Source organism: Lycorma delicatula, chromosome 5, assembly GCF_047948215.1.
Source record: "Lycorma delicatula isolate Av1 chromosome 5, ASM4794821v1, whole genome shotgun sequence".
Lineage (NCBI taxonomy): Eukaryota > Metazoa > Arthropoda > Insecta > Hemiptera > Fulgoridae > Lycorma > Lycorma delicatula.
The window spans coordinates 108375115-108388194 of NC_134459.1; the positions used below are offsets into that span (position 1 = coordinate 108375115).

At 29.8% G+C, this 13080-nt stretch overlaps 1 protein-coding gene and 1 pseudogene across 1 annotated transcript; one reads left to right on the forward strand and one right to left on the reverse strand.

Moving 5' to 3' along the window:
* LOC142325288 (AP-3 complex subunit delta-1-like) overlaps nucleotides 1–13080 on the reverse strand; it is a 91860-nt pseudogene that overhangs the window by 22196 nt on the left and 56584 nt on the right.
* On the forward strand, nucleotides 940–2733 carry LOC142324634 (uncharacterized). Its single transcript, XM_075365487.1, has 3 exons — nucleotides 940–1028; nucleotides 1152–1442; nucleotides 2701–2733. Exons 2-3 carry the CDS (start codon nucleotides 1152–1154, stop codon nucleotides 2731–2733), a joined length of 324 nt encoding a protein of 107 aa, XP_075221602.1. The 5' UTR covers nucleotides 940–1028.

Sequence of the window (13080 nt, forward strand, 5' to 3'; positions counted from 1 at the left end):
GACAATACAAAGAAGAATAGCTAATTGGATAAGCTCAGAACAGACCATCACGGAGAATGTTGTTTCTTGATTCCTATCATTAGACGGTTCCACTACAGAAGAAAAAGAATATTACAATAAATCATTTCATAAATAGATTGGCTTACTTACTTAAGTAGTGTAAAAATGCCGGTTCTGGGACAAGCGTCATCAATGACGTCATCAAAAAAAATCAATGACGTCATCACCCCCCCGCCCCCTCTGACGTCATCAAAAAAAAAAACAAAAAAAAATTGACCTTTGACCCCCAAAAAAAAAATTGACCTTTGACCCGAAAAAAAAATCCCCCCCTCTGACGTCATCAAAAAAAATCCCCCCCCCTCTGACGTCATCAAAAAAAATCCCCCCCCTCTGACGTCATCAAAAAAAACTGACGTCATCAAAAAAAAAAAAAATCCCCCCCTCTGACGTCATCAAAAAAAAAAAAAAAAATGTGCTTACTTCGGCATAAAAAAATGTACACGTGCTTGCTGACTTTGCATTAACCTTGTTTACTAGTTTGAAAGTCAACCGATAATGCATTTGCGTCAATTGGTGATAGCATTGTTATTTTCAAAGTTATCTCAATGATAATGATAGCCGATACATATAAATACCCGCCAAAAATTTAACGGATTCATACTACGTTTTGCTGTTACTGTTACGTTTTGCTGCTACTATTATATTATCATCTTTATCATCTTTATTTAAAGAGGTAAGTGAAATAATATTTAAATGTAAAATTATTCGCTTAAATATAATTCTATTTCATATTTATTTAATAATTATTTTTCCAGCCAATATTTAAATGTAAAATAATTCTGTTCCAGTTTATGTATTTAAAATCAATTCTTGTACATCTAGTTCATAAAATTAAAATAAATAGTAATGCAACTGTTTTCTTTACAGATTAATTAAAATTAAATAATTCAAAACATATTGGTGCTAAGATTGGAAAACTGGCGTTTTGTATTGGATTATATCAATATTTTCGTCACCTTTATAAAACAGTAAGTTTTTTCTTAGAAGTAATATATTATTACATATTTTTTTATTATTTTTCTTATAAGTTATATATTATTACATATTTTTCGTTATTTTTGTTAGAGTACAATGAAAATATTTCTTTGTAGATGTCCGAAGAAATGTTTCCAGTAAATGATGCGCAATTAGAACAGGTTGTTTACGATGTTTTACAAGAAGATGATGAATTAGAGGGAACTCCTAATCAGCGGCTGCAGTTATTAATACCGCGAAGGTTGGTGTATGGGGAAGTCGACGACCAACAACATCATCCTTTATTAGATGACGGCAACGATAACCTCATAGCAGAGGCTGCTGCTGATGTTGAAAATAATGAAAGTGAAGAAAGCACAGTAGTAACAACATCATTCATCCTCGAAAACCGTGTTAGATTTACAAAGGCAAATATTATTTTTTTATTTGATAAAAACAAATTTTTAGTTTTACAGAGAAACTAATACGTCTTTCTTTCAATTTCAGTTTCATAATGAACAAGAGGCTTATTTTGGACTTAGGCGTTGTCTAAATGCAAAAGAAGAAGGAGAATATAAAATGAAAATAAATATTGAAAATTTACCGATGAAAGAGGTAATCAACTGTGGAGTAATAATTTGTACAACAAAAAATTCTTTATTAATAAAAGGTGGAGGATTTATGCACAAAATAAAAAATGGTTCTGTTCTACATAAAATGTTAAATAAAGGTTTTGCAAAATCGCAAAGGAAACCTGATAAAAATAGTTTTCCTATTAGACTTAGTGAAACAATTGCTTTAAACGATCGAGAAGCAATAACATGCCAATTTTGTAAAATAAATGTAATTAAATTTGTTACTATTCCATGTGCACATCCAGTATGTTTTAGATGTAAGTTATTATATTTTAAAAAAGTACCTGTCGAATGTAATTTATGTAATACTTTAATTGTAGCTTTGAATAAATGTTTCTAAGCTTAATTTAAATTGATTTATTATATTTTCCTTTTTGCAGTCGAATGAATCAGCGATTATAGAAGAAGGAGAATATATTATTTATCCATTTTCCAATAATATATCTAATATATTATTATGTATTGTGAAACATGAAGAAAATGAATTTGACGAAACCCAGGAGGGGGATATTGAAATAAATTCTTTATCAGAAGATGAGATAAAAGAAAAATATATTTGTCAAATTTGCTTTAGTAATTTAATAAAAGTAACTTTTGTTTTGTGTGGTCATTCCGTCTGCAAATTATGTAATGATCATCTCGAAAGTAAACCTATAGTCGATGAAAAAAAATGTCCTTTCTGTAGAAGCCCAATACAATTAGTAATTGAAACAAAAGGTGGAAAAATAGTTTAAATAAAAAATTGAAATGACTGAAGCTATTACATGCTAGTTTTGTTTTTAGTATTAAATAATTGTTTTTAATTCTTATGTTAGTTTAAGTAACACTTTAATTTTAGTATTTAATAAATGTCTTTAACGTTATAGTATATTATATTTCCTTTTTGCAACCAAATGAATCAGTTGTTGTAGAAGAAGTAATCAACAGTCATAGAAGAAGAATATAATTATTCATTCGTGAAAAAGGTATGTTAATAATTTATTGAAAGGAATTTTTTAATTTTTTGTTCCTAATATTTTCTGTTTCTAATATTTTTTTGTTTCTGTTTAAGATTGATGTCGCAGTTGCAAAAAGAGATTCTTAAGAGCTACTGTGAGAGGCTGAACATATTTAAAAAAGAACTAGAAGAAATTGAATTTGATATAAGACTATATGCTGTCAAAAGTGGAATCAGAAAAATAAATCTAGGAGATGTTTGTCCCGTTTGCGGCGCTCAGCAAAAGGATAAACACACTCCCATTCAGAATTATTAAAGAATGTGGATTAAATCGCTTCGATAATGATGGATTCGTTTCATGTAAGGAATGTAATTGGACTATAACCTCTGAAACTAATTTATTTCATTGCGGAATTGCACATAAAACACATGATGAAACTTGTAGTGTTGCTGAGGGGGGGATTTTTTTTTTTTGATGACGTCAGTTTTTTTTTGATGACGTCAGAGGGGGGGGATTTTTTTTCCGGGTCAAAGGTCAATTTTTTTTTTCGGGTCAAAGGTCATTTTTTTTGATGACGTCATAGGGGGCGGGGGGGGTGATGACGTCATTGATTTTTTTGATGACGTCATTGATGACGCTTGTCCCAGAACCGGCATTTTTACACTACTTACTTACTTAAATAGATTGGATTACTAAAATATAAACATTCAAACAGAATTAAAGTTAGCGTAAGGATTCAATACAATGATATAAGCATGCACGCATGTACGGAGCTTAATATAAAGTGGGGTTTTGTTTGCAAAATTTTGCGAAAATTGACCCTAGAAAACCCTCTACCCCACCCCATGGAAATATTGACCCCAAAATTTTACCAAAAAATTTATCTCAAAACGTCGTGATGTCTGAAAAAAATAAAAGAAAAAACCATTCGTTATAAACACAAAAGCTAGAAAAAGGGAAAACATAATAAAAATGTAAAGAGGAATATAAAGGAACGACGGAGAGACGAATATTAAGCGTTTTCTTGCGGCGTGAATTATTATATTCTTTTAAACACGTAAATTTATACAAAATACAACAGCAAGATTCTATTAAAATCGTATTTAGATTTAGAAATTTTACATTTAGGATATTAATGTTAATGAAAATTTCCAAAAAAAATTTATCGAAATATCGCGCAAAATTAGTTTTACCAATAAACAAATGATTTAGTCAATTTTTTTCTATATTTTAGACAAAAAGCTTACAATTAACAACTATTTACAAATGATTATGATATAACAATTCAGAATAAATCGATGATAATAAAAAAACTCAAATTATACCAATAAATCATCAACTTAGACCTTGTAATTTTTTATTTAAATCAAACGAAGAAATTTACTTTGGATTTTTTCCAGAGCGATAAACGTTTTCGGGTTATCATCCACGGACACGATATATTTTATGGACAATAAACTAAATCTTAAAAATTGACAATTACAGATTAAAATCCAGCAACGTAAAATAGCCACCACCCCGAAACTTCGTTACGAAATAAAATTAAAAAAAAGATACAGTAAAACTGAACCACTATATATATGTATTATATTTTGTTTAATGGAACATTTTCATATTAAAATAACATCTTTTTCAGTTGTCATATATATATAAAAGAATTCGTAACTACAATGCTCGAAAATTTTTCTATAATTCATAATATAATATATTTTTTAAAAGCAAAAGAATACACTTTTCTACGCTTCATAATACAACAGAAATAAAAAAAAGAATAACTTAAAGCAAAAATATACAGTTATTTTAATTCTGTAGTAAAAATAAAGAACCAAAACAGTAATGAAAAGTTGAATGAACGAATAGAAAAAAGTACAACCGAGAGATAAAATTAGAGATGAAATGTTGAAACCCCCCACGGCTGAAATGTTTTTAAAGAAGTCAATAGAAAGAAAGAACATAAGGCCGCAGGCATTTCTTTCATTTAGAGACAAACAGATGACGTTATCTGAGAAAAGATACACGAATTCAGTGTGCCGATTATATTAATTTTACTTCGAATTTTTATTAGTAAAAAAAAAAGAAGCTACATTGTGATATTAAATTTGTGAGCCAATAATATCTAGCAAGGAAACTTACAACTTATATAAGTAAACTACTCTGCAATACAAGAAATTAAAAAAAATCTTATAAAACTATACCAAACTACTTTACAAAAATTTTTTTCTAGAAAAAAGTAAACCAACTAACTACATTAATTTATTTATAGACGAAAAAAATAAGTTATACTGGATCTGTTAAAAATGTATCCGTTCAAACCACATGGATTTAGAGGGATCAAACGAATAACGAAATTCTAATTAAAAATATATATATATATTACCAAAGCGTCTAAAACGTAAAACAAAGAAATTATGTTTTCTAAAACAAATAAAAAAGAAGAAACATTTAAATTAAACGTACAGTAACCATGATGTAGTGTTCTATTGTTGAATACTAGATCGTGGATACCGGTGTTCTTTGGTGGTTGGGTTTCAATTAACCACACATCTCAGAAATGGTCGAACTGAGAATGTACAAGACTACACTTCATTCACACTCATACATATCATCCTCATTCATCCTCTGAAGTATTATCTGAACGGTAGTTACCGGAGGCTAAACAGGAAAAAGAAAAAAAAAAGTGTTCTATTGTGACGGCCACAAATCATAGTGTTGTCGAACTACAGATTTCTCAAACCTAAGAACGTAGCTTGATCGTAGATTATTTATACCATTAGATTAACGTTACGCTCGATCTAGGGATCATAGCATTGTGAGCACTGGAATTCATTGCGGCTGAACTACCATTAGGAGTTACTCATACGACAAATATAACACCACACATTTTTATCCAAGATTTCTGCGACCGGTACAATAGTAACATGGTGCCAGGATTAGAATAACTGAGCAAAAACAATATCCCCGCCAAATCCATTTCAACTAAGCTCAGAAAAACGTGGAAAAATTGGAGAAAAAACAAAGATAAAAATAATATTGTATTTATAAGCGATTATTTTCGTAACGTAAAAGTGCATGTACAAATTTCTAAGTATAGATTGCGTAACCCACCGGGTTGGTCTAGTGGTTAACGCGTCTTCCCAAATCAGCAGATTTGGAAGTCCAGAGTTACAGCGTTCAAGTCCTAGTAAAGCCAGTTATTTTGACACAGATTTGAATACTAGATCGTGGATACCGGTGTTCTTTGGTGGTTGGGTTTCAATTAACCACACATCTCAGGAATGGTCGAACTGAGAATGTACAAGACTACTACATTTCATTTACACTCATACATATCATCCTCATTCATCCTCTGAAGAATTATCTAAACGGTAGTTACCGGAGGCTAAACAGGAAAAAGAAAAGAAAAAAAAAGAAAAAGTATAGATTGCGTATTTGTAGTGGATCTGTTATTCGTTACATTGGAGGAATCGTTTAAACTATTACCTTGAAACTGCTATGGTAATTTACCTATAATATCCCAGCCCAGTACAAAAATTTATAAAACGCATTATCCCAATATATGTATGCTAATTATTTTTTACTTTACATTATCTGCCTTAGTCTTAATCTTTCTTACGGCTTGGACTCATCTAAAGCAACCGAGATGAAAACAGCACTAGTTAAATATAAATAATTTATTTCTCTGAAGTTACAGATGTTTTGTTTGTTACACAGTCAGACTCTGTAGTGCGTTAAGAGAAGGTATAACTTTTAGGGCTGAATATCACCTGTGTTTTAGGCAGGCTTAACGTGTTAATTTGCAACATTATATTAAATTCAATAAAAAGGACAATGTGTAACCAATTTACTCCAAGTAAGGCTAGCATGGAATGTTCGTTATTATTGATAATGGTTGTACTATTTTAAGGACCGACATATCACAAATGAGATCATCTATAATCGTTATGGTTACGTCACCTACCGTGCGAGATAGTACATTTTTTATTTTATTTTTTTCCATCGGTTGAAGAGATTGAAATAGAAATAGATTTATTCAAATTGTTTAATGAACGATTTAAATAATAAAAAACAACCACGAACACAAGTGCGATAACACATAATTTTATTTTTTAATAACAAAAATCCTAACTTTTTGTCTCCAAAATACAGTTTCTCCTCAGGGACAATTATATTTTCTAGGATTTATGTAATAAATAGAAAATATTAAGTTTAATTAGATTACAATAGCGACATACGTATTACATTGTATAAAAAACTGATTGGAAAAAATGTATTTTTTTTTTATTATCGAAAATACTATTAGAAAAAAAGACCAATTCATAAATCTAAGTATGTAATTTTCCACCGATTCAAACCGATTGAATAGATTTAAGAAAAATGACTTTAAAATGTGAGTGATTCTCAAATCGATAGATTTTCTAATTTTATTTTATCATTACGCATAAAAAATACAAAAAATGTCATTAACATTGTTGCCAGCCTGATAGTTTAAAGTATATATAAATAAATATATTCTGAAGATAATTAATTAATGAAAAATGAGAATCTAAAATGGAGAGCTCGAAGTGATGAAACAGAAAAAAAAATTGTTTATATAACATACATCAAAACTTACTCGCAACACAATTATGTTAGTACCATAATAACATATACTAAAATTATCTAATCAAAATTACATTTTTTCACGCATTAAAAAATGTAATAAAATAAATATACATTTACAAGAAAAAAATATTATAAATTATAAGCATGGAATAATATTTTTTATAATATTTAAAACGAGTACATAAATGAAAAATAAACGCTAAGGAGTTGGTAGAGAAAAATCTTCTATTTTTAACCCTTTGAATTCCACGTGTCAGCAATAAAAATAAACTTGTGAAAAAGCATTCATTAGTAGCTAAGACAACGTTGACAATGTGCAAAGCTACCTTTAGAGTATAATTTCACATCTTTATTAAAATTTTAAAAACCGTATGTTCTCCTTCGTACAGCAACACAACCAGTTTTTATTTTTTCCTCTAAACAAGTTGGGAGGCTAAATAAATATTATTAAAAATGACATTACGGAATTTAAATAAAATATTTAATGTCAGCAACAATAATATATAATTTTGGATTTAAATAAAAATTATCTAATAACAACCTTCTTTGACAGACTTTTCGAATAAAAGTACGGTATTATTTTCGGTCACACGTTGGGATTGGGGAGTTTAAAATTAATTTTTTTTTACGTTTTGAAGTATGCGGAGTACGAAAATACCATTCACTTAAAATGTAATTCACTAATATATATATATATATACAGGCCTATATATAAAATTTGAGGCTCGAAAATTTCCAAAAAGTACTTGATCAATTTCATTGAAATTTAGATAAGCTATCTAACCGTAGCGTATCTGAAGTTGTACATGTGAAAATTTGATAAAAATTTGATTGGTTGAGTCGTTCCTACACTCATATAAGGTAGAAAACACACAACATAATCTCAATTTGAGGTTGTTGACTTTTTATCGGTGAATTTTTCATGTGCATTGATTAATGGTGGTAAGCGTTTTAATCTGTACGTTTTAATCTGAAAATAAATGTGTTTCTGACTGCGAAATGGTTAGAGCGTCGGAAACGAAAAGTCTATCTTCTTGCGTCTATTAAATATAAAAAAGTCTATTTTTTTTTCCATCTTTAAAAATAATAGGTTTTTAATTTTTCTACGAATTTTCACTTTTATAATTTACCGAATTATTTTGTATTAAAACCAAGCTGTTTCGGATCCTTCTATATTTATTGTTTTTCTTCTGTCACTTATAAGCAATATTAAAACTTTTCCAATTTTTGAGGTTAGGTGCCTGTTTATTGTTTTACTTATAATGCTATTTTCAGTTTTTTTTTCTAAAATGCCTCAGAAGTGCAAATCTAACCTGTCCAGGGACTCATCACTTGCCCGGTCGGCAAAAGTTGCTCGAACTCAAGAATTTTCAAAACTAAGACACCAACAAGTCAGGCGACAATGTGCTTTGAGGGCTGGTAAAACAACTTCTCAGAGACAAGAAACGCTAGATGACCAAACTGAACCCCAAGCTACCTTAAGAGCAGCTGAAACACCAATTCAAACACGAATTCGTGTAGAAAGACAAGCTGAACAGCAGGCAGCAATAAGAGCGACAGAAACTCCAGAACAATCGCAGGCGAGATGAATCGTTCATGCAGAAATGCAAATCGCGCGCCGTCAAAATTTCATGCGTAGCAATTGGTCTGTATTTAATAATTCTGGATTTCAATATGATCCATCACTTGAATACCATAAGCATTCTTTAACTGGTATTGGCTCAACGAATAGAAAATGTCAGCACTGCGATGCTTTGAAATGGAAAGATGAAACTGCTGGAATGTGCTGTTCCAGTGGTAAAGTAGAGAGGGAACGCCTTCGTTACATTTCTACCAGGCGAAATTACGAGCTGAAAATTACATTCATCTACAAGATGGGATTAGCGCAGATGGTAATATTAGACCTAACGACATAGGCAAGATGGTTATTCTGCCTTCTACTTTTGTGAACAGTCCCCGTTATCTGCATGAATACACTCAAGACATTCGTACATAAGTACGAATGTAGTTCGTACATAAGCTTTCGCTTATGTACGAACTTACGGCAGGCCTGCCCTCTTTGTAACTTTTACCTGTAATCCTTCTTGGCAGGATGTAACTAAAGAGTTAATGCCCGGGCAAAAAGCCACTGATCGACATGACATAGTTGCTCGCGTATTTCGTTTAAAGGTTCACCGCGAGCGAAGCCGCGGGTAAAAGCTAGTTAGGAATAAAAAAAAAAGAATTATTAATTAATGCCGAGTGGCAAACATACATAAGAAATTTAAGTTTTATCTTTAAAAATAGGGGAGAGAATAACAGACTACAAAAACATAGTTATCTAAAAAAAGATACATATTTCGACTGTAAAACTATCATCACTAGTAGTAATAAATTGAGCAATTAGAATAGTCTGCATGTGAAAATTTGTCTAGGATGGATTACAGCAAATTTTTAAAATTATAATTTTTTAGTTGAAAAAGATCGTATAGTTAACAAATTATTACGAAAACTTTTGCAACAAAAAGGAATATCTTTGTATATTGCTTTTAAAGCTACCCGGCTTCTTAACTTAAAGCCATACCGTATTCATGTATCACATGAATTATACCCGGTTGATTATACTGTCAGGTTCCACTACTGTCAATAGTTTAATAAGTTCGTTCAGGAGAGCCTTGAAGTGTTGGATAAAGTATTTTATACAGACGAGGCTTGGTTTCATTTAATTGATTACGTTAGCAGTCAGAATGTTCGCTACTGGAGCTTCAAAAATCCTCACATCATCCGTTCACGACCTCTACACCCACAAAAAATTGGTGTGTGTTGTGCAATTTCCCGGCGAAGAATAATTAGCCTCATATTCTTTGAAAACATTCTTAATGCAACAGACCTGTACCAAGAAACTACAACACATTTATTGAAAATTTAGAATTTAACGAGAGAGATTTGTGTTTTCAACAAGATGGGGCAACATGTCACACGGAAAGCGCAACAATGGACCTTTAGAGAAATTTCTTTGGTAAAGAGTAATATCGAATGGCTTACGGCCAGCTAGGTCACCTGATCTTTCTCCTGAAGATTTTTTCTCTGGGGATATCTAAAAAATTGTGCGTTTTAAAATAATCTACACACAATCGAAAAACTGAAAGCCAACAGAACTCAAGAATTACGAGAAATTGGAAGTAGTACACTTCGGAAGGTCGTGCGGAATATGAAAAGGCTTCAAGATTTGCATTGATGAAAATTAAAATAAAAATACTCGTACATCATTTTATCTGTTTAATAATTTAATTAATATTTTCTACGAAACTTTTTTTTTTACATTTTAATGTTTTCAAACAAAATAAAGGTTATTATTATTTTTAAAATAAAAATATTCTATATAATGAAAAACTGAGGAAAATTCAAAAGCAAGTAATAAAAAAAATACATACTTAAATGAATAAAAATAATTAAAAATATAATAGGGAGAAAAGCAACGATAAAATTTTAAAGTTACATGCAGAAATATAAAAATATCGTTTTGTTTTTATTTTTTTAAATTAAAAAAAGAAAAGAAAGAAGTATTACAGAAATGAATGTTGAATTTTAAAAAAATTAAAATTCATTTTTTTAATTTAATAAAGATCCATATCGTTGAAAGCCACTAAAAGAATTAGTCAACCAATTACAACGGTAGCAAGGGAACACAGTGGTTGTTAAAAAAAACACAAGAACGGATTTTGATTTAGTGATTAATAAATAAAAGAGAGAAATAGACAAATTAAATTTCCATGAGCAATAAAGTTGTTAAAGAAAAAAATATACTCTGTTCTAAATTATTCAACATCATGGTCTAACACGAGATATATATATATATCAGCTAAACTAATGTTAAAATACGACCTTCCAGTTCATACAAAATGAATAATAAATCTAATTCTACACGAAAATTCAATGCAAATTATTTACAGCCGTGCTTTACTAATAAGTAATTAATTAAGCAAATTATAAACAGAAATTTTTTAATTTTACGGCATTGATATATATTATATGAATTATTGTGTTCAGAATCGGATGATTAAATGAACGCTAGGATTTTTTTCTGTAACTTATAAGCACCTCAGAAAGACAGTTAATTTTTCACAACCATCGGACAGTTGATGGGCCAATTATAGGACGAACTGGGACTGTTCTGCTTACAAGGTTTACTGGACTCATGAGCAATATAAATAAATATAAAAAAAGTCCCAGTTATATTTCAAAACATTATAACTGGGATAGGATTTTAAGTTTCAAAAAACTTAAAAAGGATGTAGTGAGCGCCTAGCCAATATCTATTTTGTAACTTATATGGAAGTTACAAAAATTCTAGAGTAATGAGAAGGCTCTAGAGAAAGAAACAAACTATAGGACATTCTAAAATTTAATGTTTTACAAAATGATAATGTTCCTCTTTTTCTGATCTAAAGAGGCGTAGAGTCACTAGTCAAACGTTAAAAAAATGTCATCCACATTTGCTTTTAAAGGAAACTCCCGTTGAAATCCATTACAAAAGAAGCAATCCCAAAAAATAGAAAATAAACGCTAAGGACAATTTCAAAAGAACGAATACATAAAATTAAATTTTATAACTCTCAAAGCCCATGGATGAATGGACGAAAAATTAGATGTAGAAATTAACCTAGGTTAATTTCGAAAAATTTTGCAGTTAATTTCATAATTTGAGGTTAATGAGGTTAATTTCATATTCTGCGAAGTTTTAATACTGTGATCTCTTACAGTTAAAACTATCCTAAATTTGAATTACACTTCTTACAAAAAGAAAGTGTTTACTGACAAACGGCCCAGGTTAAAATGTGAAAACTTCCTCTTTGTAGTTTACACTTTATTAATCGTAACTTAATTTTTTCTTAAACTTTTTTCACAAAAATGCATCCAAGTCGATAAAAAAACCCTTACTGAGACAGGTGTAAAACTTTTTTCATCGATTTAATCCAAGGAAAAATAAAAAGAAGATAAAAATTCTAAAAATAATACACGTAAGTCACGAAGTTTTATTCCCGTTGATAAAAGACATTCCTGGAAGTTTTTGAAGTACAAGATTCATACATATATGGGTCTAGAAACGTTTTTTTTTTTTTTTAATAAGTTTATCTCTATAATTTTTAGTAAATTGCCAAAAATGTTTCCCTCTACTTTAATACGTTTATCTGTACGATTATGGATCGCCGGGGTCGTTGTCCGTAAATTCATACTGCTGTCCTTGACTTAAAGAATGAAATTCATATAAAATAGTAGAAATTTATCTTTATTAAAAAAAATATATTTCGTTATTTTTATAATCAAGGAGGTAAAGTTTTTAACTCGTATTTGACTTTGTAAATATTATTTTTTCAGAACATCAAATGTAATTTATGTTAAATAAAAAAAAAGAAGTGTTTTTTGACTAAAATTATTTTAACCTAACAATTTTCTTTGTAACTACAAGATCCGAGGTCAATTTCACATACATATAAAAAAAAACCATTAACGTTGACCATAATTTATATCAGTAGTCCTTTAATAAAGCATTACTTTTATCTTTACTTTCGGAACAAAAAGAAGATGAAAATCCTCACGATGAGGGCAAAACTTTGTGAATTAGTATGACTGTCTTGAGAAAGGGAAAACATAACAATGATTATAAAAAAAGCTGATAAAATTTGTTACTCTTTTCTGGCATTGGTTATTTATTTTTATATAGTGGACATGAAAAAAGTTAAAAAAAATACTAATAATAGATTTTTTTTCATTCTTTTGCTCCACAAATCCTAAAATCACCTCCCAAGAAAACTCTGAACAATTTTGAGAAAACTGACCCCAAATAAACTACCCTTGAAATACCCTTATAATATTGACCTATACCCATACCCATACCCTTGAAATATTGA